General features: G+C 52.0%; 1 protein-coding gene across 9 annotated transcripts; it reads right to left on the bottom strand.

Moving 5' to 3' along the window:
• Positions 1-1043: 1043 nt before the first annotated feature.
• Positions 1044-25976, bottom strand: Map7d1 (MAP7 domain containing 1). Of its 9 annotated transcripts, none has more exons than XM_005317815.4 (18): positions 25601-25971; positions 10867-11217; positions 10614-10682; positions 9948-10111; positions 9218-9332; positions 7697-7807; positions 6420-6542; positions 6157-6323; positions 5910-6055; positions 3819-4141; positions 3232-3409; positions 3009-3147; positions 2826-2930; positions 2513-2566; positions 2296-2338; positions 2105-2195; positions 1798-1991; positions 1044-1637 (listed from the first exon to the last, which is right to left on the bottom strand). In XM_005317815.4, the coding sequence occupies exons 1-18, from the start codon at positions 25644-25646 to the stop codon at positions 1627-1629; spliced, it is 2430 nt and encodes an 809-aa protein (XP_005317872.1). In that variant the 5' UTR covers positions 25647-25971; the 3' UTR covers positions 1044-1626. The 9 variants fall into 9 exon arrangements, with proteins under 9 accessions (XP_005317872.1, XP_021591227.1, XP_021591233.1 ...); XM_021735552.3 differs by lacking the exon at positions 25601-25971 and adding an exon at positions 16694-16820 and having other exon boundaries at positions 2296-2341; XM_021735558.3 differs by lacking the exon at positions 25601-25971 and adding an exon at positions 16694-16820 and having other exon boundaries at positions 2296-2341; positions 5910-6049.
• Positions 25977-27457: the final 1481 nt, after the last annotated feature.

The following is a 27457-nucleotide window of genomic DNA, read 5'->3' as shown; positions in this document are numbered from 1 at the left end:
TAATATATAACTATTGCACTGTGACAAATTATCACAAAACTTAACAGTTTAAAACATTTATTATCTCACAGTTTCTGAGAAGTAGAACTGGTTGGTTCTAGCTCACGGTCTCTCATGAGGTGATAGTCAAGCTGTTGGCCAGGACTGATGTCATCTGAAGGCTGGCCTAGGCTGGAAGATCTGCTTCCAAGCTTATTCACATGGTTGCTGGCAGAAGGCTTTGGTTTCTTGATATGTGGGCCTCTCTACAAGATTGCTCAGGACTGCAGCTGCCTTCCCCAGGGTGAGTGACCCAAGAGAGAGAGAGCAACCACAACAGGCTTCAGTATATTTCACAGATTGGTCTCAGAGTGACACACCATTGCTTCTGCAGTATTCTACTGGTATTTTGGCCCCACCCTGGTACAATGTGGTACAACAAAAGGATGTGAATGCCAGGAGACATTGGGAGATCATCTTAGAGGGTGGCTGATACACTGTGGTTCCTTTCAAGTGAGAGAGCCTTTTCCAGAAGCCCCCAAGTGGATTCTCTTCACATTTGTTGGCTGGAATTGTTCATGCCTAATCAATAGCTCACAAGGGACTTGGGGCCATCACTTTGGCTTACCACAATCATGACTGATCTCTGGGGCCTGGATCTGCTAAAGCACAGGGTGGGGTCTAGGAGGAAGATGGGTACCTGAACAAATCAGGATTGTGTAGAATGAGGAAGAGGTGACGGCAATGGATGTCGAGTAGGTAGCCCACAATGCCTATGGTGCTTACTGTTAGATGTAACACACAGGACAGAGGTTACATCTTTTCCTACTACTGCATCTACATTGGGTAGTACGGGCCTGATGCAGGGTAGATGTGACAATATTTGTTGAATGAATGGATAAATGAATGAATTCATGAGCAGACTGAAAGACTATAGAGCAGGGGGTCTAGGACTGGTACAGGCAGGTAGGGAGAGGTATCCCTAGGCCCTAGGCCCCTTCATTTCTTAGAACTCAGGAATCCACCTACTCCCACCCTCACCGCCAGCTCCAAAGATAGACAGGTTTGGCAGAATTATTCTCACTTTATTTCTGGAGAAGATTGATCAGATGCAATAACACTGATTTCAGGCAAGGGCGGGGGAATGGGTTCCCCTGAAGCAACCAGTATCCTGTGGCCCAAGGTGTCCCCCCATTCCCAGGCCTGGGTTCTCCCTCAGTTACAGTTAAATAGAGAGAGGAAGATCTCCCCAGGGAGCATTGGAAGGAGGGTTTCCTCCTGCACCTGCCCCCTCCACACAGAGGCATCTGAGCACAAGCTATTTACAGTATTCACATCCACTGTACCCCACCAAACCAAGGCAAATACTACAGATGGCCCTGCCCCAGGGGGGAGGCCAGAGAGGCTGTGAGTGTATGTGTGTGTATGGGGGGTGTCTGCGCGTGTGAGCACACAAATGCACTGAGGGGCAGGGTCTGGCTCCAGCCAAAGAGACATCAGTCTATAAGGTGCAGATTAACAACAGAGAGGACCCACCCCCAGGGGCCCAGGCCACTTCCATCTGTGTTCTGTCTCTTTCTCCTCCAGACATCCTGGTAGATGACGCAGAGGAGCCCTCACAGCCATGCCTGGATCCAAGGCAACCCCTTAAAGGACTTCTAGGGGAAAGGAGGAAGGGTAGAGTCAGGGAAAAGCTTGCCTCCTGGGGTCTTCAGGGAGAGCCTCTTGCAAAGCTCTAAGAAGAGAAGGCAGGGCTGGGGGGTTCTGGAGAGGGATGCTAGAGGGTTGGATCTGGGTCCAGGAGCCAGGGGTCCCTACCTGTGACCTGTGGAGGCTGCACCACAGCTTTCTTGAGGAAGGCTTCTGCTTCTGCAAAGGGCAGGATTGCCTCTGGTGTTCGACCCAGACTCTTGTCCCCAGAAGGTCCCTTGGGGGAGAAGCCATTCTCTTGGTGTGCTGGAAGAGGCTGCAGGCCATTCACCAGGGACCCAGGTAGCTCCTTGCTTGGCAGGCTGTGAATGAGGGGGCCCCAGTTAGCACCTTGCCTCCCAGTCCCCAGGCCACCCCCCAGGTCCAGCCTAAGGCTGCCTTCCTGCTCAGGGTCCCTAGGGCTGGGAGCTAGTACCTCCACTGTGGCTCCTGGGGAGCTGGCTCCTCTTTCTGCACAGCTTCTTTCTGCAACCCTGAGGGTCGATCCTCTACAACTTTTACAGAATCTATGTCAGGGAAGGAATGGTCATTGGCCAGTGGCTGGCAAGTGATGCTGGAGGTTGGGGATAGCAAAAGGGATGGAGATAAGGGGGACAGGGGCTTTACCTGGGTCAGAATTGTTGGATTTTGCCTCCTTTCTGTCCTGTTTCTGCTTTGAAGAGGAACAGCAGTCAGATCCAAGGGCTATCTGGACCCATCTGACTGTGGTCCTCAAGTCTTCCCCATCTGGGCCTCCCCCACAGCCTCCCTCCTTCTCTGGATGCCTTTCACATCCTCCTCCCCTCCACTCCCCAATCCCTACTCCCAACCCAGGAATCCTGACCTTGGTTTCAGCAACTTCTGACTTCCGAGTCCTCTTCATTATCTCCTCCAGACGCTGTTTGGAGGCCCCAAACAGTTAGGCCTAAGTCCCGGCCTAATCCTAAACCTCCCACCAACCTCCCACCAGCCACCCCCAGCTCATAACAACCCTTTTCAAGCCAGGAATCAGAGCTGGCCCCAAGTCCTCATCCCACCTCCTACAAACTCTGGGCTGGGCTCTCTGGTTGCATTCAATTAGCACCACCCAACCCAGACACAGACCACGCCCAGTACATAGACCACGCCCACGTGAGCCCCAAGGGCTCCCCACACACCTTTCTACGCTCTTGCCTCTCCTGTTCCTCTCGCTGGAAGTGCTTTTCCCGCTCCAGACGCTGCCTTTCTGCTTCTTCCCGGGACCGGGCTTCGGCCTCCTCTTTCTGCCAAAGACTCCAGTGAGCTTTGGGCACCTGGCTCCAGTCCACCTCCCTCCCAGGCCTTCCCGCCAGCTGGGGCACCTGCTTCTGTAGCCGCTCTTGCTCCTCCTGCTCCGCCTGCGCCTTCTCCCGGGCCTCCTGCTCCTCCCGCCTCTGGGCCTCGGCCTCTCGCTGTGCCCGGGCCTCGGCCTCCCGCGCCAGCTGCTCCTCCCTCATTCTTCTGAAGGACAGGGGAAATGAGGCTCAGTCTGAGCCTCTTCTCCAGGCCACATAGGGCCCCCTCAGTCCCCGAGGGCACACTTACTTGTCCCTTTCTGCCTGCAGCTTCCGTTCTTGTTCCTCGCGCTCCCGCTGCTCCCGGGCCTGGCGCCTTTTCTCAGCCAGGAGTCGAGTGGCTTCTTCTCGGTCTGTGGTGCCAGCCATGGGTTTGCTAGGGGTCACTGGGGGAGCCGGCGCTGGGGGTGAGGTCAGGACAGCAGTACCTGGAGGGAAGCCAAGACCAGCGAGTCAGCACACATCCGTACAGGCACCTCTGCCACCCCAGCTTACCCCTGCCTCCTGGACCTCAAAGTAACCCACCCACTAAACTGCTACCATCCACACTGAGTGGCCTGTGTTCTGAGGGCTGAACCTGCTGGGGGCAGTAAATATTTATTTTTTTAGTTTTTTAGGTGGCGACAGTATCTTTAGTTTTTATTTTTATGTGGTGCTGAGGATGGAACCCAGTTTCCCACGCCTGCCAGGCCAACGCTCTATCACTTGAGCCACAACCCCAGCTCAGCCCCTCTTCTTGTACCAGTCCCCAGGCATCTCTGGTGGCCCATACCCCTGACCACCTCCCATGCAGGCAAAGCTGGCTTCCCTCGCTTTCCACTTTCTCTTCATGCCCACCTGCAGGGATCTCTGCTGTGGGCTGCTCCTTCTGGGGCTGGGCAGGGGTGGGCGAGGGCACAGGTGAGGGTGCTGGTGAGGCTGGAGCTGCTGGCTCCTTCTCATCACTTGCCCTGCTCTTGCTCTGGTTCTTGTCCTCTGGCCCTGCTGTGCTGGGGCTCTCCTTTGCCTCCTCCTTCCTCCGAACCCGCCCCTTAGGTGATGCGGTGATGCCTCTGGGGGACGGTGGTTTCGGGGGCAGAGTATGTCCTGGCCCTGGGCTGGGGCAGGGGGAGGCAGGCCTGTGCCAGGAGGGAGAGGATGGCCGGGCCTTGGACTTGGAGCTGAGAGAAAAGATGAGGGTTAGAACTGGAGGGCAGAGAGTGTTCAAGCATGCACACCACTCTGAGTGTCACTTCCTCATGGAAATGTCCCTCCCCCAGGCTAGGTCAGCACTCCCCACCTATTTGCTCTTACAATACTGTATCATTTCCTTTTAGTGCATACTCTCCAGTTTGTAACTGCATATCATTTGTGATATTTCTTTCTTTCTTTACTGCGGAGTGAACCCAGGGGTGCAAAACAACTGAGCTACATCCAGCCCTTTTTATATTTTATTTAAGAACAGGGCCTCGCTAAATTGCTTAGGGCCTCACTAAATTGCTGAGGCTGGCGATCCTCCTGCATCAGCCTCAAGCCACTGGGATTACAGGCCTGTGACACAGCCCTGACTTGTGAGATTTTTTTGATTTATTTCTGTACTCTTGGGTGTATACACACACACAAACACACACACACACATACATATATAATCTATAGATGGACACGATAACTTTATTTTGTTTATTTATTTTTATGTGGTGCTGAGGATTGAACCCAGTGCCTCATAGGTGCTAGGCAAGTGTTGTACCACAGAGCCACAACCCCAGCCCTAGCCTGTATTCTTTTTTTTTTAATATTTATTTTTAAGTTTTAAGTGGACACAATATCTTTATTTTACATTTATGTGGTGCTGAGGAAAGAACCCAGTGCCTCGTGCATGATAGGTGAGCGCTCTACCACTGAGCCACAACTCCAGCCCCCTTAGCCTGTACTCTTTTTTTTTTTTTTTTTTGGTACTGGGGATTGAACTCAGGGCATTCGACCACTGAGCCACATCCCCAGCCTTATTTTGTACTTTATTTAGAGACAGGGTCCCACTGAGTTGCTTAGCACCTCACCATTGCCGAGGCTTGCTTTGAACTCTGATCCTCCTGCTTCAGCCTCCCTAGCCACTGGGATTACAGGGTTGCACCACCACGCCTGGCTAGCCTGTACTTTTTTTTTTTTTTAGTTGTAGATCAAATAACCTTTGTTCTATTTTATTTATTTATTTTTTAATGTGGTTCCAGGTTTCGAACCCACCCAATGCCTTACGCATGCTAGGCAAGCACTCTACCACTGAGCCACAACCCCAGCCCCTAGCCTGTACTCTCAGTGAGAGCAAAAACTAAACCTGACTTAGCTCACCAAAGTGCTTACCATAGTGTCAGGCACTGTTTTAAGTATTGAGATGCTTCAGTTATCAAAACATGAAAGAGGTCAGGCACCGTGTCCCACACCTCAATCCCAGGGGCTAGGAGGCTGAGGCAGGAGGATTAGAGTTCAAAGTCAGCCTCAGAAAAAGTGAGGCGCTAAGCAATTTAGTGAGACCCTGTCTCTAAATAAAATATCAAATAGGGCTGGAGATGGGGCTCAGTGGTCGAGTTCAAACTCAGGTACCAAAAAAAAGGAAAGAAAGAGGGAGAGAAAGGAAGGAAAAGGAAAAGAGCAAGATAGAGAGAATAGAGAAGGAAAGAGAAAGAAAAAGGGAAAGGAGAAAATACAAACTTGCCCTAAATGGGCTGGGGTGTGGCTCAGCAGTAAAGCAAATAAACAAAATAAAGATACTGAGTCCATGTACAACTAAAAAATATTTTTTAAAAAGGTATTGTGTTAAGTACAACTAAAAAAAAAAAAAAAATGCCCTCAAGAAACTTTCATTCTAGAGTGCCTGCCCAGCAAGTATTTGTGAATGAATGCGTGTATGCATGGCCTGGGGTGGTACAGGGCCCGCCCACCACTTGCACCCACCTGAGCTCAGAGGTGGTGCCAGCAGAGAGACGTGGCCTCACAGTTGCAGGTAGCGATTGGCGCTTTTTGAGGCTGCGCTCCCGGGCCAGGGCACTCTTTTCCTTCTCGTTTTCCCTCTCCTTGTCCTTCTTCTCCTTTTTCTGCACCTGGCAGGGAGGGTAGGAGAGAGCGGAGAAGGGGTGCTGAGGTCAGTGCCACTCGTGCTCCTGGGTACAGGCAGCCTGTTCCCACCTGCACTGCCACTCACCTGAGAGGCCTCTGGCCTACGGCGAACCGGAGCAGGGCTGCCCCCGGCGCTGGGCTTGCGCCGCTCTCCGCGCTCCCCAGCTGGGGTGCAGCGGTGCATGCTCCGGGGGGCGCTGCACGGTGGTGTCAGGGGACTGGCGGAGGCCGAGCGCGGGCAAACGGGCACGGCTGCGGAGGTATGAGTGCGGTCGGGATGCGGCCCAGGCGCGAGGCGGGCCCCTGCCCGGCCCCTCGTGGGGTGTCTCCCAGAGCCGCTGCCCCTACCCTGGTCACGGCCGTTGCGGGGCAAAGTGACAGCACTGCGACTCCGAGCCAGGAAAGAGAGGGTGGGCGTCATCAGACGATCCACTATGCTGCTCTCCCATGCACTCAGCTGCAGGCTGCGATCTGGGGGGAGAACACCGGAGAAGCAGGTCACTACAGGCGGAGGTATAGGAGGGGACAGGTACTGTCCTCAAGATGAGCCCAAGGATTCTCATCCAGAATGAATCTCCTGTTGAGTCACAAGGGGCCACACTTGTCCTTCCTGAGATCTGGACCTCCACTGCCTACCCAGACAAGAAAACACTTCCCCGGGTAACACCCTGCATGGCTTCAGGATTCTGCCTACCACTGTCCCCAGATGAAGTGGCTCGGAACTGTGAGCATAAGAAGCAGCCTGCAGGATTGGTGGAAGACCCAATCCACCTCTTCCATGTCCCTCTGTAGGGTCCTGCCTCTTCTGCTCTCGGAGTACTGGTCTGGGGCAGGCATGAGCCTGTGCATTTGGGACAGCGAGGATCCTTGGTTCCCCTGATCCAGTCTCTAGAAGTCCTGTGCCAGGGTGAGGCTGCTAGGGGGCCTGGCTGCCCTAGGCCACCCTGCTCTGTCTCCTCAGCTGCTGGGTTATTTTTAAGCGTCAGTCAGGTGGGGTTGGTGCAGCAGCTGATTTGGTTGCTAGGCAACAAAGCAACCAAATAAAAGCTAAAGAAACTTATAAATAACTCCTACCATGGCTCCTTTCATATGTAAGCACCAGGGCATGGTGGGAACGCAGGGACTGTGCCACCCTGGTTAGCTCTGGAACTAGCCAAGGCCTTGGCTGGGGCTCTGAAGGCAGAGTGGGGCAGGGTTGTATGGACCTCCAGGGTGGAGCCAGAATGACCCCCACACAGCACCCAGGCCAATCTGACACATGGGGGTAAGGCCATCTGTCTCGGGTTGGCCCAGGCCAGCTGGCTGTGGTTGGGGATAAGGCTGCCAGGCTATTCCCACTCTCAGCCACCACCCCAACTTGCTCTTGAGGCTCCTGCCAGGATTTCTGCCCTGTGGGCCATTGTCCTTTGTCTCTGTTCTCCTCTCCTGCAGGGCACAACTCTGTCCTCAGGGTCCAGACCCAAATGCCGGCTCCCCAGAAGGGCATAACACCCTGGTTGGGATCAAATGGGGATGGGGACCTGGAGTCTGTGAGGGCTCCAGGGACGGATGTTCTGGCTGGCTCTGGAGGAGGCCTGGTAGGGCTACAAGGGGCTCTAGAGGGGGAAGGCTGGGCCTTCTCTTACTTCTACTGGGGGAGTTCCAGAGCGTGGCAGAGGACTTTGAGAGCCGCTTGTTGATTATAGAGTCCACGTGTTTGGGCAGGTTTACTGCCGACACGGAGCACCTGCTCCCACCTGGAGGGGAAAAGACACGGCATTAGGGCCGGGCCAGACAGGAGCCAGGGGGGGCACTGAGGCCTTCCATGCAGGATGCTCCGAGGGTAGGGTGGGAGAGGGAGGAGTGGGCAGGCTAGGATGGGGAGGAGGAGGCAGATTTGGCCCTGGGAGGAGGAGGATGAGAGGTAGGTGATCAGAGACAACTTGGGTTGGGGGAGCCGACAGAGAATGAGCAGAGGGAGGAAATGGTGTGACTCTAGAAAAACTACAGCCTTCCTGGCCAGACCAAAGGAAGCCATTCCCTAGGCTGGGTGCTGCAACCCCTCCCCACAACCACCCAGCATTGGCACTTGCTGACACTGCCCAGCCAAGGCACTATGGATACAACACCCACATACTGGGACAATGCAGACGTTCCTGAACAGAAGAACCCACACACAATCACTAGCACAAATTCACATATTCATCCAGACACACAAAGACAAAGACATGCAGACACAGGCATATAGAGTGGTAGGTACTTATGCATATGCACATGTGTGTGCAGACATGCACAGACAGAAACACGAATAGCAGACAATGTGTCAGACCCAGATGCACACAAAGCATGAACACACTGAAGCAACCTGACCATGGCTGATATTTATAACAGCTAGCATTCATGGATGCTTACCATGTGCCAGGCACTGTGCTGGGCACCACACACCTGTTACCTCACTTGATTCTCCAAACATCTACCTACAATCTCGGAGGCAAGTAGTATTGTTATCCCCATTTCATGATGAAGAAAGTGAGATGTTGAGAAGTTAAAGGTCACAGCACAAGTGCCAGAGCTGGAGCCCCAGTCTGTCTGACTTTGGAGCCCTCACTGAGGTACACAAGGCCACAAATACACCATTGCAAACATGTCAAGCTATACAAAACAGATCCATGAGCACATACGCTAGAAGGTAAGAGCTAGAAATACTGAATTTTGCCATTGCATAAAGACATCCAAACACAGTGGTACATACATGCTGGCAAAGAATCAGACCAAAATCTATGATGAGTCTACATGAAGAGAACTCAAACACAAAAATCTACCTTCCAAGAGAGGGGGTGACAGTTTTCTTTAAATATCCAGTGTCTGCAGGGCATTAAAATCCTCTTTTATGTATCATCAACTAATAATAATTGACAGGAGGAAAGAAGACTACTCCTAAAATGACAGAGGTTTGAAGAGCAAACCAAATGGAGAGAATCCATCTCTGATTTGATAGCGGAAGGGACGATTCGGTTTACAGACTACTCCAGAAGACACAAGTCACGAGAAGCCAGACACACCTGGTGCAGGGAGCCACCACCTCCTTATATGGAAGTTGGCCCCTTCCCCACTTTGCCAGGCCTCAGCCTCACCCACCCACCCATCAGCCCTTCCAGGCCACTCACTGGTCTTATGTCCTGGGGAGCTGTGGTGCAGGGCCCCTGCCCAGGACCAGCGCTGCTGCCGGATTTCAGCCCACGTCTTCTTCACTGACCGCTGGATGGCTGCTTCATAGCGCTCCTGGAGAGAAGTCTGGGCTCAGAATCATCTACCACATCTAAGAGAAAGCCTTATTTCTCCTGTGACAGTGCCTCCCCCTACCCAAGCTTTTCCTGACTCATTGCAGGTAACCAGGGTTACTGAATCCTTGCTGTGATTAAGGATATATGTGCAATAGATCCCTTTGGACTTCTTGGAGAGTTTTTCACTGTGCCTGAGTCATTTCCTGGGTGTTCTGAGCTGTTTTTCTGAGGATGGGGTGGGACTCTCCCTGCCTAGAGCTCCTAGGCAGAGCTATGTCCCACTGGCAGGGAGGGTCCTGACCTTGGGGATGTTTCCCCTTTAGCCTGAGGCCACCTGGCAGGGTCAGGCATCTACCCATGTGGCAGTGCTAGGCACAGACACACAACCTATGCTACACACACACACACACACACACACACACACACACACACACACACACGGGCACAATCACAGGGACCCACAGTGGCATGTAGGGGAGCAAAGGCGGCCCAGGGTCACAGATCGGACCAGTGGAGACATGAATACCCAAGTGCATACAACTTCCAGTACAAGGACATGCAGGCCCCAGCGTGCAGAGCTGTGCAGGCCCAGTATCAACCAGCACCTATGCACCTTGTTTTTCTCCAGCTTCTGCCGCTGTCGCTCCTCCAGGGCAGCTCGGCGTTGCTCGGCTTTAAGTCGCTGTTCCTCCAGCCGCCGGCGGCGCTCCTGGAGCTGCTTCTCCCGCAGGGCCTTGGCCTTCTCCTCCTTCTCCAGCCACACTGCCTTCTTGGCCGCTGTGAGGGGAAAAGGAGCCAGGCCTGTGAGGGGTTCTACAGTAGGTATGGGCCAGACACCTCCCTGAGACCCTAGCCCAGGTAGTCTCTCTCCTGCCTGCCTAGGTGGAGCCTCCACTCCCAGACCCCCTCTCACATTGAAGGGCTTCCTGAAGACAGGCTTCACGGGAGGCCTATTTCTCCAGCATTGGCCTCTGGTTTCTCGGAACTGAAGGAGAAAGGGGCTCTTCAATGCAAGATCCCCATCTGACTTGACTGGACAGATATCCGTGTATTGTGGTTAAGAGCGTGGATCTGGGTTGCGATGAGGCCTCTGGGTTTGAATCTCAGCTACTATACTAGCTGTGACTTCATCTCTCTGAGCCTCAAAATGGGCAGAGAGGGTTAAAGGAGACATGCAGAGTGCACATGAAGCGTTCCAGCAGCAGCAGCAGCAGCATCATTCACAGGATGCTAAAGGTGATGATGACCGTGAAGGGGACGACGATGCCTCCACACTCACCCAGGTACTTGGCCCGCTCTTCTCGCCGCTCCTTTGCCAGCTTGTGTCTCTCTCCCGACTTCTTTACATCTTAGAAGGAACATGAGCTGGTCAAAATGTCTCCCCAAGGAGCATTCAGCCTGGGGATCCCTCTGTCCTGCCCCTCTCCCCCTTCATCTTCTCCAAGGAAAAGGGGGTTCCCTCAGGCGGCACTGCCCAGTGCTAGAACATGAGCCAAGGGGTTTGGACCCAAGACCGGGGACTTCACACATACCTTGCTTGGTAGGGGGGCTGTCGGAGGCTGGCACTGCAGTTGGGGATGGCTGGCTACTCCTTCGAGAAGGCCTGGCATCCCGTGGGCCTGTGGCTGGTGGGGTGGGTCCCCTGCTTTTTGCTTCTGAAGAAGGGGATTCTTCTTGCAGGAGGGCTGGCCTAGGCATCACCTGCCCCGGTGGACTCTCTGGTCCCACTGGGAGCTGTTTAGGGCTAGAGGCATTCTTCATGGCAGGAGGGGTGTCCGGGGGAGTGTCTGGGACCAGGGCTGACATTGGTGGTGGCGGTGGTGGGGGTGAAGGGTCTCCTTCTGGAGAAGGTCTTGGCTCTGGGGGGATTCTTGCTATCATAGCTGAAAGACCAAAACAAGAGAGGAGTGAGGGTCAAATTGTATATCTGGACCATCAGTTCAATACAGAGCTATCTCCCTTGCCCAGTGGACTTATTCATTTGTCGGGGCCAGTGTGGACCAGACATGAATGACATAATGGTGGGGAAACAGCAGAATCTCCGACTTTGAGGAGCGTGCCCTTTGGCAGGGCAAATAAATAGCAAGGTGGTTCCAGGAGAGGGTAAGCACCACAACCTGAGCAGCACAGCAGAGATGTGGACCTGCATTTGGAGGGCTTCCTGAAGAAGCAGCAGCCAAGCTGAGATCACTAGGATGAGTCGGAGTTGGCAAAGCAAGAAGAGGGTTCTGGCAGAGAACAACATGTGCATGGGCGGAAAGGAGGAGGGTGTGTTGGAAAAACTGAGAGAAAGTTTGAAGCCCTTGTTCATGCACCAAATGGTAATGACTGTTTTTCATGTCTTTAACCTCACCCTTCCACTCTACCTCTGGACCTCAGTGCCCAGGCCAAGGTCTGGTTCATAGAGGGTACCTGTGCAGGGCACACAGGATTGACTGGGAGGAAGAACAGAAGCATGGGCACAAGCGGGATGCCTGTGTTGCTGGAGTCCCCAGTGCAGCGGACAACCAGCTCCATCTACATCTATTTTGCAGTCTTTCTTTTTTTCCCCCAGCCGCCCTCAGTTTCTTCTTTTAAGACATGAATATTTCATGAACCTTATACAAGACACCAAAGTGCCCTGTAAGGAATACAAACAATTTGGCAAATATGCATGTACATATGTGTACACGTGCATGCCAAGGGGTGGCGGAAAGACAAGCTGCAGTCAGGCAGCTGAGGGCCCAGTTCTGATTTCACCACCTCAGACAGGGAGGAAAGTCCTACCTCTCCACAGGCAACCTTGGACAAGCCACTCAACCTCTCTGAGTCTGTTTTCATATCTAAACAGGTATAAAGAGCCCAAGCTAGTGGGGATGGCAGTAGGGTACTTAGCACAATGCCTGTGTCAGTAATAATACTACACTCCCTTTTCCTGTGGGTCTTGTGATGCCTCCAGGACTCTCAAAGAGTATTCTCTGGCCTGGTATTTGGTGCATATCTTTAATTCCAGCCACTAGGGATGCTGAAGCAGGAGGATTGTAAGTTCAAGGCCAGCCTCAGAATCTTAGTGAGACCCTCATCAACTCAGTAAGACCCTATCTCAAAATTTAAAAACAAAAAAGGACAGGCCAGGCACAGTGGCGCACGCTGTAATCCAAGTGGCTTGGGAAGCTGAAACAGGAGAATCGTGATTTCAAAGCCAGATTCAGCAACAGCGAGGAGCTAAGCAATTCAGTGAGACCTTATCCCTAAGTAAAATACAAAATAGGGCTGAGGAGGGACTGGAGTTGTGGCTCAGGGACAGAGTGCTTGCCTAGCATGAGTGAGGCACTGGGTTCGATCCCTGGCACCACATATAAAATAAAGATATCGTGTTCATCTACAACAACAACAACAAAAACAACAAAAATAGGGCCAAGGATGTGGCTCAGTGGCCAAGTGCCCCTGAGTCCAATCTCTGGTACGCCCCCCCCCCCAAAATTCAAAAAGGGCTGGGGAAGTAACTTAGTGGTAAAGTGCCCTTGGGTTCAATCCCTAGTACAAAAAAAGAAAGAAAAAAAAAAAAAAAGAAATCCTCTGCACGCCTATAATCCCAGCAACTTGGGCAGAAGGATCACAAGTTCTGGGCCAGCCTCTGCAACTTCTCAAAATAAAAACTCAGAAGGGCTGAGGGTGTAGCTCAGTGGCAGAGTGCTTGCCTAGCATGGGTGAGGCCCTGAGTTCCATCCCCTGTACGAAAAACAAAAGTATCCTGTGCATGTTGAGCCCTGATGCCATCTGCTGCTGTCCTGTGGGTACCAATGAAATGGGTGGGGACACAACCACCAACCCGAGAGAGCAGGACAGTGTCTGTGTGAAGGTGCATCTAGGGAAGCATGTTTTGCTTTTACTGAGGGCCTGGCCCACTACACTAGGGCCCTGTTCTGGGAATTCGGACCCTCTGTGTGTGAGATAAACTCCCATTCCTGAGAGTTCAATGGTGACTGAAGATGTCTTTGGAGTCAAGATGCCTTTCTCAGGGAGGTGGGAATCTAAGGGTTGTTTTGGTCTCTGAAGCTAGACTATTCGAATATGAATTCTGGTTCCCCACTGTGTGACCTTGGGCCAGTGACAGACCCTCTCTGTGCCACAAGGCCTGTCCTATGAAATGCAGACATTACCTACCTCACAGTATTGTGATGAGTGTCACTCACTAACCATTAACTGTACTATATTCATCAAGAGCTTCCTATGTGTGTGCAGTGCTTTTTACACAAACTTGTTTTAATCCTCAGGAAACATCGCTTTCATACTGAAGAGGAAAGTAAAGCACAGAGAGGTTAGGTAGAGTAATTTGAGGTCACAAAGCTGGTAAATGAAGAGGCCTAGACTTGAACCCAGCATCTATCACTAGAACCTACTCCCTTAGGCAGGGGACCTTCCTGCTCCTGTCTCAGGCTTCTGCTCATTTCTTCCCTTCCAGCTTCCTGTGCTCCAAGTAAGAGCCCCAGCTGAGGCCCTGTCTCCCAGTGATCCCTCCAACTCTGCCAGACCCCTAGGCCCCAAGACAGGCCACCCGTCTGTCCCCTTACCAGCTGGAGACAGAGGCCTGATCACTGCCAACCTGTTTCCCAGGCAGTTGCAAACTCTTTAATGCCAAAGGGCAACAAAACTAGTGGCAACCACTGAGTGAGTAGTAAGCACCCTGCCACACAGCCACTTTGAGAGGCAGACTCTTACCTGATCATACAGTGAGGCAACCAAGGCACCCCACTAGCTGATTCGCCCAGGGTCATAAAACTGGTATGTGGCAGAATAAGTATTTGAACCCAGGACTGTCTGGGGCCAAAGTCTGGGTGTGTGAGTATCAAGCTTAAAGGCTGAGGGCGAGGCCTATGTATTGCCCTTATCCAAGCACCTGTGCGTGCTGCAGGTGTTGCAAGGAAAACTGGTAGGCGTTGTTGTCTACACCTAGGAAACTCACACTCACCACCCAGGCAAGAAGTGAATCCCCAAGTAGGTCCAGATGAGTCCTGTGCAGGGAGGCTGGGAGGAGCTCAGCCTATAGCAAGGGATGTGCCCTGGGCGTGGAAAGGTCTTAGGCTGCAGACTCAGACATGCCTGAGTAGATCCCGGCTCTATGTGGGACCCTGGGCAAACTCAGAACCTGTGCAAACCTCAGTTTCCTCACCGAGTTGTTGGTACAGATGTGAGAGGGTATGTCACCTCTGGTCCCTGGCAGGGACTCATTAAGCAGTACCAGGCCAGAAGAATCTGTCTATTTATGACCTCTACCAAAGAGCCCACTCTGTCCAGCCTTCACTCCACTGCTTAGTGACCAGGCTTTTCTCAAGTGAACTCCACACCACTAAGTCCACGAGCCCTTTCCCACCCTTGTCCTGTCAGCTGCATTGGACAGGTGGACCCTTCACTGCTCCTTCAAGCACCCCCTCAGATGGCTTTGGAGACCAGAGATCCCTGTTTCCTTCTGCCTTGCTGCCTGGGACTTCTGCCCTCTCTGCTGACCCCTCCCTAACTTCCTAACCTCTCCAGCTGCCTGCCCCAGGGCTCAGCTGCACATGGAACTCACCTCTTCTCTGTCCCCACGCTCTCCCCTGGTGATCTCATCCAGACTCAGGGCTTTAAATACCATCCCTCTGCTGACGACAACCAAATTTGTTTCTCCAGCCCAGACCTCTCCCTCCAGGACCAGTTTCGCTCATGCAACTCCTACTTGACACCCCTGGATGCCCCAAATTTAACACATCCAAACTCAGGCTCCTCTTCCCCCAACCCTGCACCTCCCCCAGTTTTCCCCTGCTCAGTTAATGGCAACTTCATCCTCCAGCTCCTCAGGCCGCTGAGTCGTTTCAGACTCTTTTCTTACATCATACTCCATGTCTAATTTCTCAGCAAATTCTTTTGGCTTTCTCTTCAAAGTATATCCCAGATCCAATCAGTTCTATCTCCACTTCTATCACCTCGACTTGAGCTACTATCATTTCTTACAATACTCTTTGCTCCCATTCATTTCACAACATGGCAGCCAGAGTGATTTTGTTTAAATATAAGTTAGATCATGTCACTCCCAGACAAAATCCTCCTCAACCTCCCCATCTTGTGGGGAGGGAAACCCATAGTCATCACCATGGCCTCTGAGACTCAGGGGATCCTCCCTCCATCTGGAGCCTGCGGCCTCTTGGACCTCATCTCCTCCTCCCTCCTCCACCTGCTCAGTCTCTCCAGCTCTTACTGTGTCCTCTCTGCTGGGAAGACACTGCCCCCATATTCTGCTGACCTCATTCCCTCACCTTCTTCAGATCTTCATTCCAATATCTTTTTCCACAAAGCCTTCTCTGACTCCTTATTTAAAACTAGGAAGCCGGGCTCACTGGTGCACACCTGTAATCCCAGTGGCTCAGGAAGCTGAGGCAGGAGGATCTCAAGTTCAAAGCCAACCTCAGCAAAAGCAAAGCACTAAGCAACTGTAAATAAAATACAAAATAGGGCTGGGGGTGTGGCTCGGTGCCCCTCAGTTCAATTACCGGCACTCGCCCCTGAATAAATAAGTAAAACTATGAACTATAGATGGGCATGGTGGCTCAGAACTGTGACTGTGGAACCTGAAGTAGGAGGATCAGAATGTTTGAGGCCAGCCTCAGCAACTTAGCGAGGACCTAGGCAACTTAACAAGACTATCTCAAACGAAAAAAAAAAAAATCATGTAGCTCAGTGGTAAGCACTCCAAGGTTCAATCCCCAGTACCAAAAGAAAGAAAAACAACAAAAAACTATGAACTGCAGTGAAAGTCTTCATCTCCTTCTCCACTGTCTATTTTTTTTTTTTTACTCCATTTTTCTTTATAATCTCAACCACCATTACTACTTTTTTTTTCTTTCTTTTTTAGAAATGGGTTCTAGCTATGTTGCCCAGCCTGGTCTTTAACTCATGGGCTCAAGCAAGCCTCTCACATCAGCTTCCCGAGCAGCTGGACTAGGGGTGCACAGCCCCACGCCTGGCTGCTAACCCCATTGAACACTGTCCAATTGCTGGACTATAATCTTTATGAGGGCACAAAGTTTTACCTATTTTGTTAAGTGCTCTAATTCTAAGGCCAACAGAGCCTAGCACATAGCTGTTCCACAAATAATCGGGGAATGAAGAAATTAAAAACCCCACCCTGGAGGGAGCATCGTCTCCCTTCTTACTTGGAGGACTGCAAAGTCCTGTTCTACCACACCTACTGCTGCTCTCTCCTGAGCAACCAGAGTGATCTTTTCTTTCCTTCTTATTTTATTTATTTTTGTTCTGCTTAATGAATCCAAGGCTGCGTTACCACTTTACATCACCATTCCTTTTTTTATTTTGAGACAGGATCTTGTTAATTCTGAGGCTGACCTTGAACTTGAGATCCTCCAGACTCAGCCTCCCGAGTTGCTGGTATCAGCATCAGGCCACAGTAAGTTTTTCTAAAGCAGATCTGAATAGGTTATTCTTCACCACTTGAGACCTCTCAGTCAGTGCCTTCCCATTGTTCTGGAGATAAAGGCAAAATGCTTCAATCGGATCTATAAGCCTGGCACAGTTCTGAAGTCCCTGTTCCCCGCCACCATACATCTTAAATCTCTTCTACCCTTCTCTTCTCTCTTGCTCTCTGAACTCCAGCCACACTGACCTTTTCTTTAACTCTGATAATCATCCAAGCTCCTTCCTTGTCACAGGGCCTTTGCACATGCTCTTTCCCCTTCTTTTTTCTTTTTGTTAACTCCTACTTAACCCTTCAGATCTTTGTTTAGTCACCATTTCCCTGGTGAGGCCTTCTGTGGCCTCTCTGACTAGGATAAATGCCTCCACTGTACACATTTGTGGCTTCATGTGCCTTTATCTGGAGCACTGTCACTGTCAGCCCCCTCCTAGACTGTGAGGAAGGGCTAGGCCACCTCTGCTTTGCTCACTGCTGCATGCCCGGCAGATCCCATTGTACCAGATCCACAGAAACAGTGGGAAATGCTGCTGTGCCGTGAGGCGGCCCTGCATAACACAGGAGCATATGAAGGGAAAGTTTCACCCTAAAGAAGAATAGGTCCATGCAGCAATTTATTGCAAAAAGAACAAACACTACAAGGGAAGCAGAACAACCCCATCTCCACAGAGTCTGGGCCGCTTCCTGGTCTAAAGTACTCAGGTAGAAGTTAACAAAAATAATACTGAGTGTTTCCTCCAGAACTGAACAAGAAAAACTTCTCAGGAGGCAAACAGGGCATTTGGAACTCCTCTTGTGACCTAGCAGACTGTTGACCCTGAATACAAATGTTTCCTCCGAATGATGCCAACTCTCATGAAATATCATTGGGACAGTGTTATCGCAAACAAATTGTATTAAACCAAGTTAACTCCTTGGTTAATTATCTATAAGGTATTGTTGAGTCCTTTCTCATTATTCACATTTTCTGTCATCAGATGTGATCCTTCACTGAACATGTTGGTGCACATCTTTAATACCAGAGAATCCGGAGGCTGAGGCAGAAGGATTGCTAGTTCAAGGCCAGCCTCAGCAATTTAGCAATTTAGTGAGACCCTGTCTCAAAATAAAAATTAAAAAAGGACTGGGGGAGACATAGCTCAGCTGGTAGAGTGCTTGCCTCGCATGCACAAGGCCTTGGGTTCAATCTCCAGCACCAATAAATAAATAAATAAATAAATAAGGACCTGGGATGGGGCTGGGGTTGTGGCTCAGTGGCAGAACACTTGCCTAGTGTGAGGCACTGGGTTCAATTCTCAGCACTACATAAAAATAAATAAAAGTATTGTATTCATCTACAACTAAAAAATATTAAAAAAAAAAAAAAAACAACTGGAGATGTAATTCAGTGGTAAAAAACACCTGGGTTCAATCCCCAGTACCAAAAAGAAAAGAAATGTGTCCTTTGGCTACTTAATTTTTATCTTATTTTTGGTCTATGCCAGATTTTGAGGTTTTAAGCACTGTCAGTTTTATTCTGCTACGTTGATATCCACCAGAAGTATTTGCTGAGAACTGGATAAGAGACAGATAGTTTGTATTTATTTCTTGGCACAAAGAGCATTAGCAGGGCAAAGGTGCAGGATCTGGTTGCAATTGTGGGGTCAAAAGGTCCTGGGTTGGGGCTGGGGCTGTAGCCCAGTGGCACGAGTGAGGCACTGGGTTTGATCCTCAGCACCACATAAAAATAAATAAATAAAGTTATTGTGTTCATCTACAACTAAAAATTATTATTATCACTATTATTATTTTTAAAAAAGGTCCTGTCTTGCTGGGCCGCAATAGCACATGGCCGTAATCGCAGCAACTCAGGAGGCTGGGGCAGGAGTTCAAAGCCAGCCTCAGCAACTTAGTGAGGCTTTAGCAACTCAGCGAGACCTTGTCTCTAAATAAAAAAAAAATACAAATATATATATATATATATAAAGTAAATATATATTATAATAAATAAAAAATAAATAATAAAAATAAAAAATAAATTATATATATATAAAATTTATATATATATAAAGCCTCTCTCTAAATAAAATATTTATATGTGGCTCAATGGTTAAGTGCCCCTGGATTGAATCCCTGGTACCAAAAAAAAGTCCTATCTTCCCCAAAGAGACTGCATTTGGGGTCTGCAGAAAGATTGGGGCCAAGTCCTGGGGAGTGCCGTGACATGTCTGGGGTACTAGCTCCCCATACCACCCTCTGGAGCTGAAGTCCCTTCCTCCTGCCCTCCCTCACCCTACCCCATCAACTCCTGCTGGGCCAAATAGTTGCATTTCTTTTTTCTTTTGGTCCTGGGGATTGAACCCTGGAGCACTTTACCACTGAGCATCACATCCCCAGCCCTTTCTATTTTTCTTTTTTTTAAAGGTAGGCTTTTTAAAATATTTTATTTTTTTTTTAGTTTTCGGCGGACACAACATCTTTGTTGGTATGTGGTGCTGAGGATCAAACCCGGGCCGCACGCATGCCAGGCGAGCGCACTACCGCTTGAGCCACATCCCCAGCCCATTTTTTTTTTTTTTAATCTATTTTTCATCTTGACACAGGTTCTCACTAAATTGCTGAGGCTGGCATGATCCTCATGCCTCAGCCTCCCAAATCGTTGGGACTAAAGGGATGTGCTGCCCTGCCTTACCCAGTCTTGTCACAGCACTGATAACTCAATCTCCCTTCCTCTTCTCCCATCAGTGTGAGATCCAGAGAAGAGATTGCGTCTTGATCCTTTTGCAACCCCAGAACCTCATACAGGAACTGCCTGGCACAGAGTAGGAGCTTGTGTCTGCTAATGAATACTTGGATGGATGAATAAATGGATGGATGGGTGGATGGATGGATAGGTGGATGGATGGATGGGTAGATGGGTGGATGGATGGGTGGGTGGCTGGGTGGAGGTGCTGTGAAAGGCTGTCTAGACAGTGCAATCAGGTCCCAAGGTGCTCCAGGCCCAAATGTCTCTCTAAACCCTAAATGTCATGGTCATATCAGCATCTTGTGTGTACCCTGACAGCTACTGCTCCTAAATCCAGGAAGAGAAATAAACTAATTTGGGGGAGGTGCTGGGGATTGAACTCAGGGGGCTTTACCACTGAGCTAAATGCCATCCTGTTTTGAATTTTGAGGCGGGCTCTTGCTGAGTTGCTGAGAGTCTCATTAAGTGGCTGAGGCTGACTTTGAATTCCTTCTTCTGCCTCAGCTTCTAGTGGCTGGGATTACAAGCATTCGCCACTGTGCCCCACAAAACAAACTAATTTATTAAAGACACTTTCCCTGTCTCAGTCAAGTCTTATGACAAGCCCAAAGGGAAAGTGCCACGAATGGCCCCTGTTTTACAGGTGAGAAAACTGTTACTCAGACAAGTTATAAGTGGATTGTTCATGTCGGAGTCAGAGGTAGGATTGGAACCCAGCTTTGTCTGATGACAAAACCCTTATGTCACGCTGTTTCTGGTATATGGTCACATCACCCCTCCCCGAGGCACTGCCTGTTCCCTAAAGAAGGAAGTGACTTGTCGACTCCCGGGGAGGTTCCCCCCACAAAAGCAAAGGGTGCAGGGTGCAGGTGGGGCAGAGAGGCACTGAGCTCAGAGCACAGGAATGCAGGGAAGGCAGGCTCTTGCCCAGGCTGGCCACCAGGAGACAGGGAGGGAGGTACCTGGACAGCGGGGAACAGAGGGGGTCCAGACAGCACCCCAGGAGGAGAACACATAGGAGGCAGAGGCATGAGACAAGTAAGACCTCTAACAGAGCCCTCCTGGCTCCTGAGGTGACAACACCAGACCAGACAAATAAAGACAGAGAAGCAGGCAAAGGGCAAAGACACTCGGCAAGACGGACAAGGACACACCAGAGACGGGAGAGGCACCAACAGCACACCTGGCTGCACAGTGGACACATGTCCTGCTTTCTCTCACAACACACAGGGACACACACACATCCTGAGACAGACAGACAGACATACACAGAGCCAGGTACCCCTCTGAGCACAAGGGAAACCTAGAGACACATATATGCACAGATACTCCATGTCCCCCATATATTTATCCAACCTCATCCCAGTCATTTCTGCCCTCCCTTTCACCTGGGCCTGGGGAAAGTCTGACTGGCGACAGGGATGCTGGGCTTGTGATAGGCCCAGCAAACTGCACTGAGCTCGTTAGTTCATTCTGTCTTTAGGCCTAATAAGGCAGATATTATCAACACCCCACTTTACACATTAGGAAACAGATTCAGCAAGATTATGACACTTGCTTAAGCCACGCAGCTTGGTGAGTAGCAAAGGGGTCTGGAAGCCATTGGGGTGACAGTCTCTACCCCTCAGTCTGCTATCCAATGGGGCAGCTTCCTGGGTTTCCCTGCCTTCTGGAGATGTCTGGGCTAGAAGAATGAGGGATGGGTAGGAAGGACAAAGCTGGGGAAGCCTAAATGTGGAACTGGGACAGGGAGACTCTTAGGGGCAGCATCACTCCTGGCCTGGAGTGACTGGGAGGGCACAGCCTGCCCCAGCAGTTAGGCTATAGGGCACCAGGGCCAGGCAGAGGCTTCTGTGGATGAGAAAGCCCAATAAAGCCAGGAGCCCTACAGACACTGCAGATCTGAAGGAGCTCTCTGGCCCAGCTGGCGGCCATTGTTCCAGCCTCCAATCAGGAGCACCCACTTCCTGTTATTTTAGGCGGCAGGAAATGACCCCATCCCGCAGCCTGAGCTCCACCAAGTCCCTCCCTGAGCCTGAGCAGGGAAACCCAGGCACAGGCCCAGAGGCAGAGGGCAGGGTCCAGCCCTAGACCAAGATCTGGGGATGGCCCATGAGCTAGATTGTCGCTGCCACTAGGGCTGTGACTGCCTTCTAGTCCAACTTACTCAGACTCCAACTAAGTAGGATTCACAGGGAACTCAGAGGCTGTGCTGGCTCTACCTCTGCCTGCCACAGAAAAGATCAGGCAGTCCCCAAGACCAAGACGCCCTCAGGAGACCAGTTATGGAAGAGAAATGGTCTAGACCCTGTCACTAGCCAGCTTAGCAATGATAAATCAGTATAGAGGTTTGGTGCACAGACTGAGTTTAAATTCTGCCTCTGCCAGTTCCTGTGTGACTGGAAGCAAGTAACTTTGCCTCTCTGGGCCTCATCTGTAAAATGGGAATAATATCAGTTTTACTCATGGGATTGTCTTGTGAAATAATGAGAAAAAAAAATGAGACAATGCACATAATGTGATGAGCATTATGCCAGGCACAGTGAAGGCCCTTAACAAATAGGAGTGGGAGACAATAGAAGGAAGATAACTTGGATTACCAGGGAGTCTGTGTCACATCTTCTCCTACAGTTGGTGAGGAGCACTGAGGGAGGGCAGCAAAACTGATCCCCACCCCCTTACCAGGCTCTCTGCTCCCCTCAGGGCAGAGCCGCAGCTGAGAGGTGATGGAGGAAACACTGGAGGCTGTGCCCTGGGGTGCCAGGCAGAGCAACCACCAGCCAACAAAGCTGCATTATCTGAGCCTGGCTCTTTGGCTCTCTCCCTGGCCCCAAGGCCCAGCAGGGACCCAAGGACATGGTTTCCAGCTGCTTTCCTCCAGGCTTGGTCAGACCTGAAACCTGCCTGATAGCCTTCAAATGCCACTACTATAGTCTGGTTTTAGCCTCCAGCTCCTTCCCTCACCTCCGCCCCACCAAGAGCAGGTGCCCATCTTGGGGAGGAGAGCCAAGCTGACCTAGCACCCCCCCCTCCTCATTTGCATATGCATGACTAGGGGTTCATCAGAGGCCTCAGGACTCACCAGCCCAAGGAGGGACAGTGGGAGGTGCCAGTCAGGCTAGCTGATGTATGAAGAGTTGTGGCCCCTTGTGCCAATCCCAGCTTCTACTGGTCCTTTCAGGTCCACATCAAATACCTCCTCTTCTACGAAACCTTCCACAAGCACAGCACACTGTCCACTGTATCACCACTACACATGGCTTCCCTCCAGGTGAACATCCCCTGCTTTCCTCTCTACACCAGGCTAGGAACGTCCCCCATTCCGGCTGAGCCGGGGTAGGGACTCTGTTCTCTATGTCAGCCAAGCCAATACCAAGCTGCACAGTGGCACGTCAGCACAGTGCAGGATGTCTGCACTTCTTGGGGCTCTTCTCCTACTCCTTTTGTCACATTTCTGTGTAGCACTCCCCTCCCCTGGCCCTCTGACCTCTTTGCCTCCTGAAGTTCTAATTCATCACATCTTCTCCTCCTCGGGCCTCTGAATGAATTAGAAATAATACCAACAAAAATCAAAGTGCTGGCATTTATTGAGAACTAATTCCACGAAAGGGCCTAGACTAAGAATTTGAAGTATTCATTTCACTTAATGATCCTAATGTTTTTATGAGATCATTTCTAACATTGTTCTCATTTGATCAATGGGAAAACTTGAGACAGGCTAAGCAACTTACCGGAAATCACCCAGTAGTGTTATGAGGTGGAATTTAAATTGTTTGATTCCGGAGTCTACACTCTGAAACAAACTACCTCCCAATTCCCACCCCCACCTCCCCCATATTTCACCCCTCCCTCCTGGCACCAGTTCCAATGAGCCTAACCACAATAATGATAATAACACTTTATTGTGGGTGTCTGGTGTCTGTGTGCCAGGTTCCTTCAGGTTCATCATCTCTAACTCTCACACCCTACATGGTTGATAACACGACCCCATTTTCCAGGGGCAGAGACTGTGGCTCCAGGAGGTCATCACTTGCTCTAGTCCAGTAGTCAGTAACCACCTCTGGGATTTCCACCCAGGTTTTCTATCCCAAAAGCAGGAGCCATACTTTCCCCTGTCCCATGCTGCCTGCTGTTAGTGCTCCCTGAGCAAGTGCACATGGGGGCAAGGGGCCTGACACGTGCACTCAGAGTTTTAGGCCCACGTCTCAGACTCTCCAGGGCACATGCCATGGGCATGACATTTACTCCCAGGAAGCTCTGTCTCACTGGGACTCCTGTCACCTTCAGCTTCTCTCTGTGTAGGGACTAGCCACCATCCTGACTCAAGTTCTCATATAATTCCGTTTAGACCCTTGCGTAAACAAGAGTTTCCCAATCCAGGACCCTGTAGGCAGCTCCCTGCCCTCACTTATGACCCTGATTCAGCTCAGAATCCCATCATATCCTCACATTCAGTCTATACCCCCACCCAAGTGTCCTAGTTATAATCTAGCACCTCTCTAGCCCTTTAGGTCACCACTCCATCCACTCCATGTATACTCCAGTGCCAGGGGACTCTTAGGTACAGAGGGTCTGTAAGCAGATGGATGGACCAGGCAGGGCCTCCCTGGGTATCCCCTCCCAGGATCAGAAGAGTCAAAACAGATGCAGATACCCTTGTTTCCAGCAGTCTACACACCTCCTAAAACCCACCAGTTTGACAGTAGCCTCCTCTCCTTAGCCTCCTAGCTCCCACACCTACAGGGTCCATTCCACACACCAATGCTGGCATGGGGAGGAGCCCACCTACAGCCAAGCAGCCCCACCTTGTCCCGGGCTCTCTCCGCACCCACAGACACTGTTTCATCCAGGTCCCATGCCCCAGGGGGCAGGGAGGTGACTGGGATTAGGCTTAGGACTCCATGGAGGTGTGGGGACAGGGCCACCTCCCCCCTGAGTCAGTGGGAACAAAACTTGGGTCCTCAGTAATCACGTTCTTCCCTCCCCTTCCAGGAAGAAAGAGAAAAGCCCTCCCTCCACCACCAGGCCAACCAGAAACCTGTCCCCACCCCCTCATCAGCTGCTCCTAGATCGAATGGGATTTGCAGAACTCCTGGGCAATGGTGGTTGGTGGGGTGTCCGGTGGGTAAGGGAGCTTTGGTTGTCTGGAGCCTGGAGAGTGCGAGTGTGAGTGTGCGTGTATGTGTGTGTTCTGTAAGAAAGGGGGGAGGTATCCAAAAGCTCAGGCTGAAGAATGATGTGGCAGGTCCGGGGAGTCCAGACCAGGAACCTTCACTTCATTCTGCAATGCGAGACTCAGGCCCACAGTTGCGGGGCACGAGGGCGGGCAGGACAAGCATATTTACTTATGTCCCCCTCCTCCCCAAATCAGGCTGGGTGGGCTCCGGAGTAGGCCTGGCTGCTGGGGAGGCGGCCCACTCCCCAGCTCCCGCCCTCGCCCCAAACAATGCCGCCTCCCCCTCCCCCTCGCCTTTATCCGGCGGGTTACTTGGCAGCCGCCACTAGAGACCTCCCCCTCTTCTGCCCTCCCCTCCAGGCCGGCTCGCAGCAGCAACAGGCCCTTTGCGCGGCAGCTGGACGGATGGGGTGGGGGAGAGGTCTGGGCCAGGGCCTGGGAGTGGAGGGACTAGGACCTAGGCTTCGGTATGCAGGGCGCCAGGCCCGAGAATCTGGACCTCCAACACACATTCAGGCTAGGGCCACACGTGTCCACACGGGATGGGGAGAGGGACAGATGCCCCAGCTCAATTAGAAGACGATCTTCTGGGCCTGGGGTGGATGGAGAAGAGGGGTGGGGGTAGGGAAGGCGAGATGGCACTGGGCTGCGGTGGAAGGGTCATTCCAAAACTCCCGAGCTGGTCCCCGTGGATCCCGCCTCCCAGTGTGTCCTGGCACCCGGGGTGGGGGAGGGGGCAGCTGTCAGAAGATGCGTCGGTGGCCCCGAGCCCCGGCCACCACCGCAGCCTTTATTTTTAAACTTCCAAGTGGTCAGAGGGCGCGGCGGGGGAGGGGTACCCGCCCAGCAGCCGGCCTCATCCTCCGCCTCCAAGCGGCCCTGGACCTCCCTCCCACCTCGCCTGTGTGGTTCCCGGCATACCTGGGGGTGCACCGGGACCCGGCTCCGCGTGCGGGCCGCTCTCCATGGCTGCGGCGTCACTGGGGGTCTTGAGGTCTCAGCGGCGGCGACGGCGGCGGCCCGAAGCCAGGACAGGGGTCCCGCGGAGCATCACGCCGGGCCCGCCAGGCGGGCAACGACTCGGAGGCGGCGACGCTCCCGGAAAATCGAGGCTGGTGGCCTGCGAGGTTCGGGGTCGCCGGCCGCCCACTGTCTGTGGGTTCCGGCCGAGATCCTGCTCTGTGTCCGGCGCTGGCCCAGTCCCTGCCGCGGCCCAACCCTATTGTACCGCCCGGGCTGGGCCTGGCCTCTTCTGCTGGAGCGTACCAAATGCAGTGCAGGGAGAGACGTCCCTGAAGAGTCCGGGGACAGAGCCACCACAGGCCCACCCTGCCCGCCCCGCCCCGCCCTGGGTCGCGGCGCTCAAAACCTCGGGACCTCCATTCCGTGGCCAACGCAGAGGGGGCGCCGCGGCTTTGGGAGGACGCCGGCCGAGCTGCTTCCCCCTGCGGTCCCGCGTTGGTACGCGCCACCGCGCGAGAAGTCTATGTAGGGAGCGCTCGGGTGACTCACCCGCCACTGGGACCCGAGGAGTGGGGAGTGGGGCTGGGAACTCGCAATCCTACTCTGGATCCTGGGGGCTATGGCTTGGGGTTGAGTGGGCAGCATCGAGTCTAAAATCTTTTCCAAACCCACCTCAATCTAAATTCATCCGGGAGACGTCGGGTGGCTTGAAGGCAGGTAGCAAAGAGAGCTCTCAAGGGTTACGCTTTCTCTCTTCTGGTGATGGCTGGCATGGGGAGAGACCTGGGCGTCTTGCTGCCGCCCTTCCTCCTACATCCTAGGGTTGGTGTCTTCCCGGTTCCTCTGGGGTAATTACAGCCCTGCACGGCTGCATTATCCAGGTCTCTAATCTTCTGGGTCGTTTCTGCTCCTAACTGGGTGGTCCTGGCCCTGAACCTCCCCCACCCTAACCAGAAGATACCCCACCCCCACCCCCGTTCCCAGGATTTCTCCCCTTGGGCTTATTGATGAGGAAGTGGTGAATCCCTCCTGACACCCCTCCTCAAGGTAGGTCTGCTTCCTAGCCCTCTGGAGTGAGCTCCCCAATCCCCTTGTCCATGCTAGAGGTGAGGGCCTGAAGCCAAATTAGGCCCAGACTGGGACAGTGTGGGGAGCTTGCTGGGAAGGTGGATCGATGATGGTGCCGCTGCAGGGATTGACTGAAGGGAGGAAGGAGGAGGGGCAGCTGGACTCTGCCCACCCTCTCCCTGCCCTTTGTCCTAACCTCCAGAAGGTCACTTCTCTGGTTCTTCATTGTCCAGAGATTAGGCCCAGTGAGTTGTGGGCCCCCTTTCCCGCCAAATCCCCCACCTCTTTAAAAATCTTTTTTAATTGTAGATAGACACAATGCCTTTATTTTATTTATTTTTTTATGTGGTGCCGAGGATCCAACCCAGTACCTCACTTGTGTTAGGCAAGCACTCTACCACTGAGCTCCAACCTCTGCCCTCCAGGTCCTCTTCTTCTAAACAATTCCAGAGAGCAGCTATAAAAGGAGGGTGGGGAACAAAGGACCAGGGTCTTAGGCAACCTGGGAGCTTCCTGTCCTGGAACATGGGAATAGCTGGGGGCTTGGGGATGGAGCGACATTAGAGAAAAATGATGATAGAAGGCCAGCAACAGAAGCTGGTAACCTTAAGCTAGTGATTTAACTTTTCTGAAATGCAACTTGCTCACCTATAAAATCAGGAAAATAATAGTGCCATGAAGTAGCATGGGGTGGTTATAAAGATTAAATAAAGCAGCTGGGCGCGGTGGTGCACGCCTGAAATCCCG

This window comes from Ictidomys tridecemlineatus, chromosome 11, assembly GCF_052094955.1.
Source record: "Ictidomys tridecemlineatus isolate mIctTri1 chromosome 11, mIctTri1.hap1, whole genome shotgun sequence".
NCBI classification, from domain to species: domain Eukaryota; kingdom Metazoa; phylum Chordata; class Mammalia; order Rodentia; family Sciuridae; genus Ictidomys; species Ictidomys tridecemlineatus.
The sequence above is the reverse complement of the archived record's forward strand: the minus strand, read 5'-3'. Positions and strand labels throughout refer to the sequence as shown.

Bases quoted from the DNA above. Each gene is read 5' to 3' on its own strand.
- Map7d1 (XM_021735545.3), bottom strand. From the start codon at position 16,745: ATGCTGATACCAGCAACTCGGGAGGCTGAGTCTGGAGGATCTCAAGTT. The intron at 2,931-3,008 runs GTGCCCCAGCTG...AGTCTTTGGCAG, and splicing joins AAGAGCGGCTACAGAAGCAG to AAAGAGGAGGCCGAAGCCCG. The intron at 2,567-2,825 runs GTGTGTGGGGAG...GCCTCCAAACAG, and splicing joins AGAGGCAAGAGCGTAGAAAG to CGTCTGGAGGAGATAATGAA.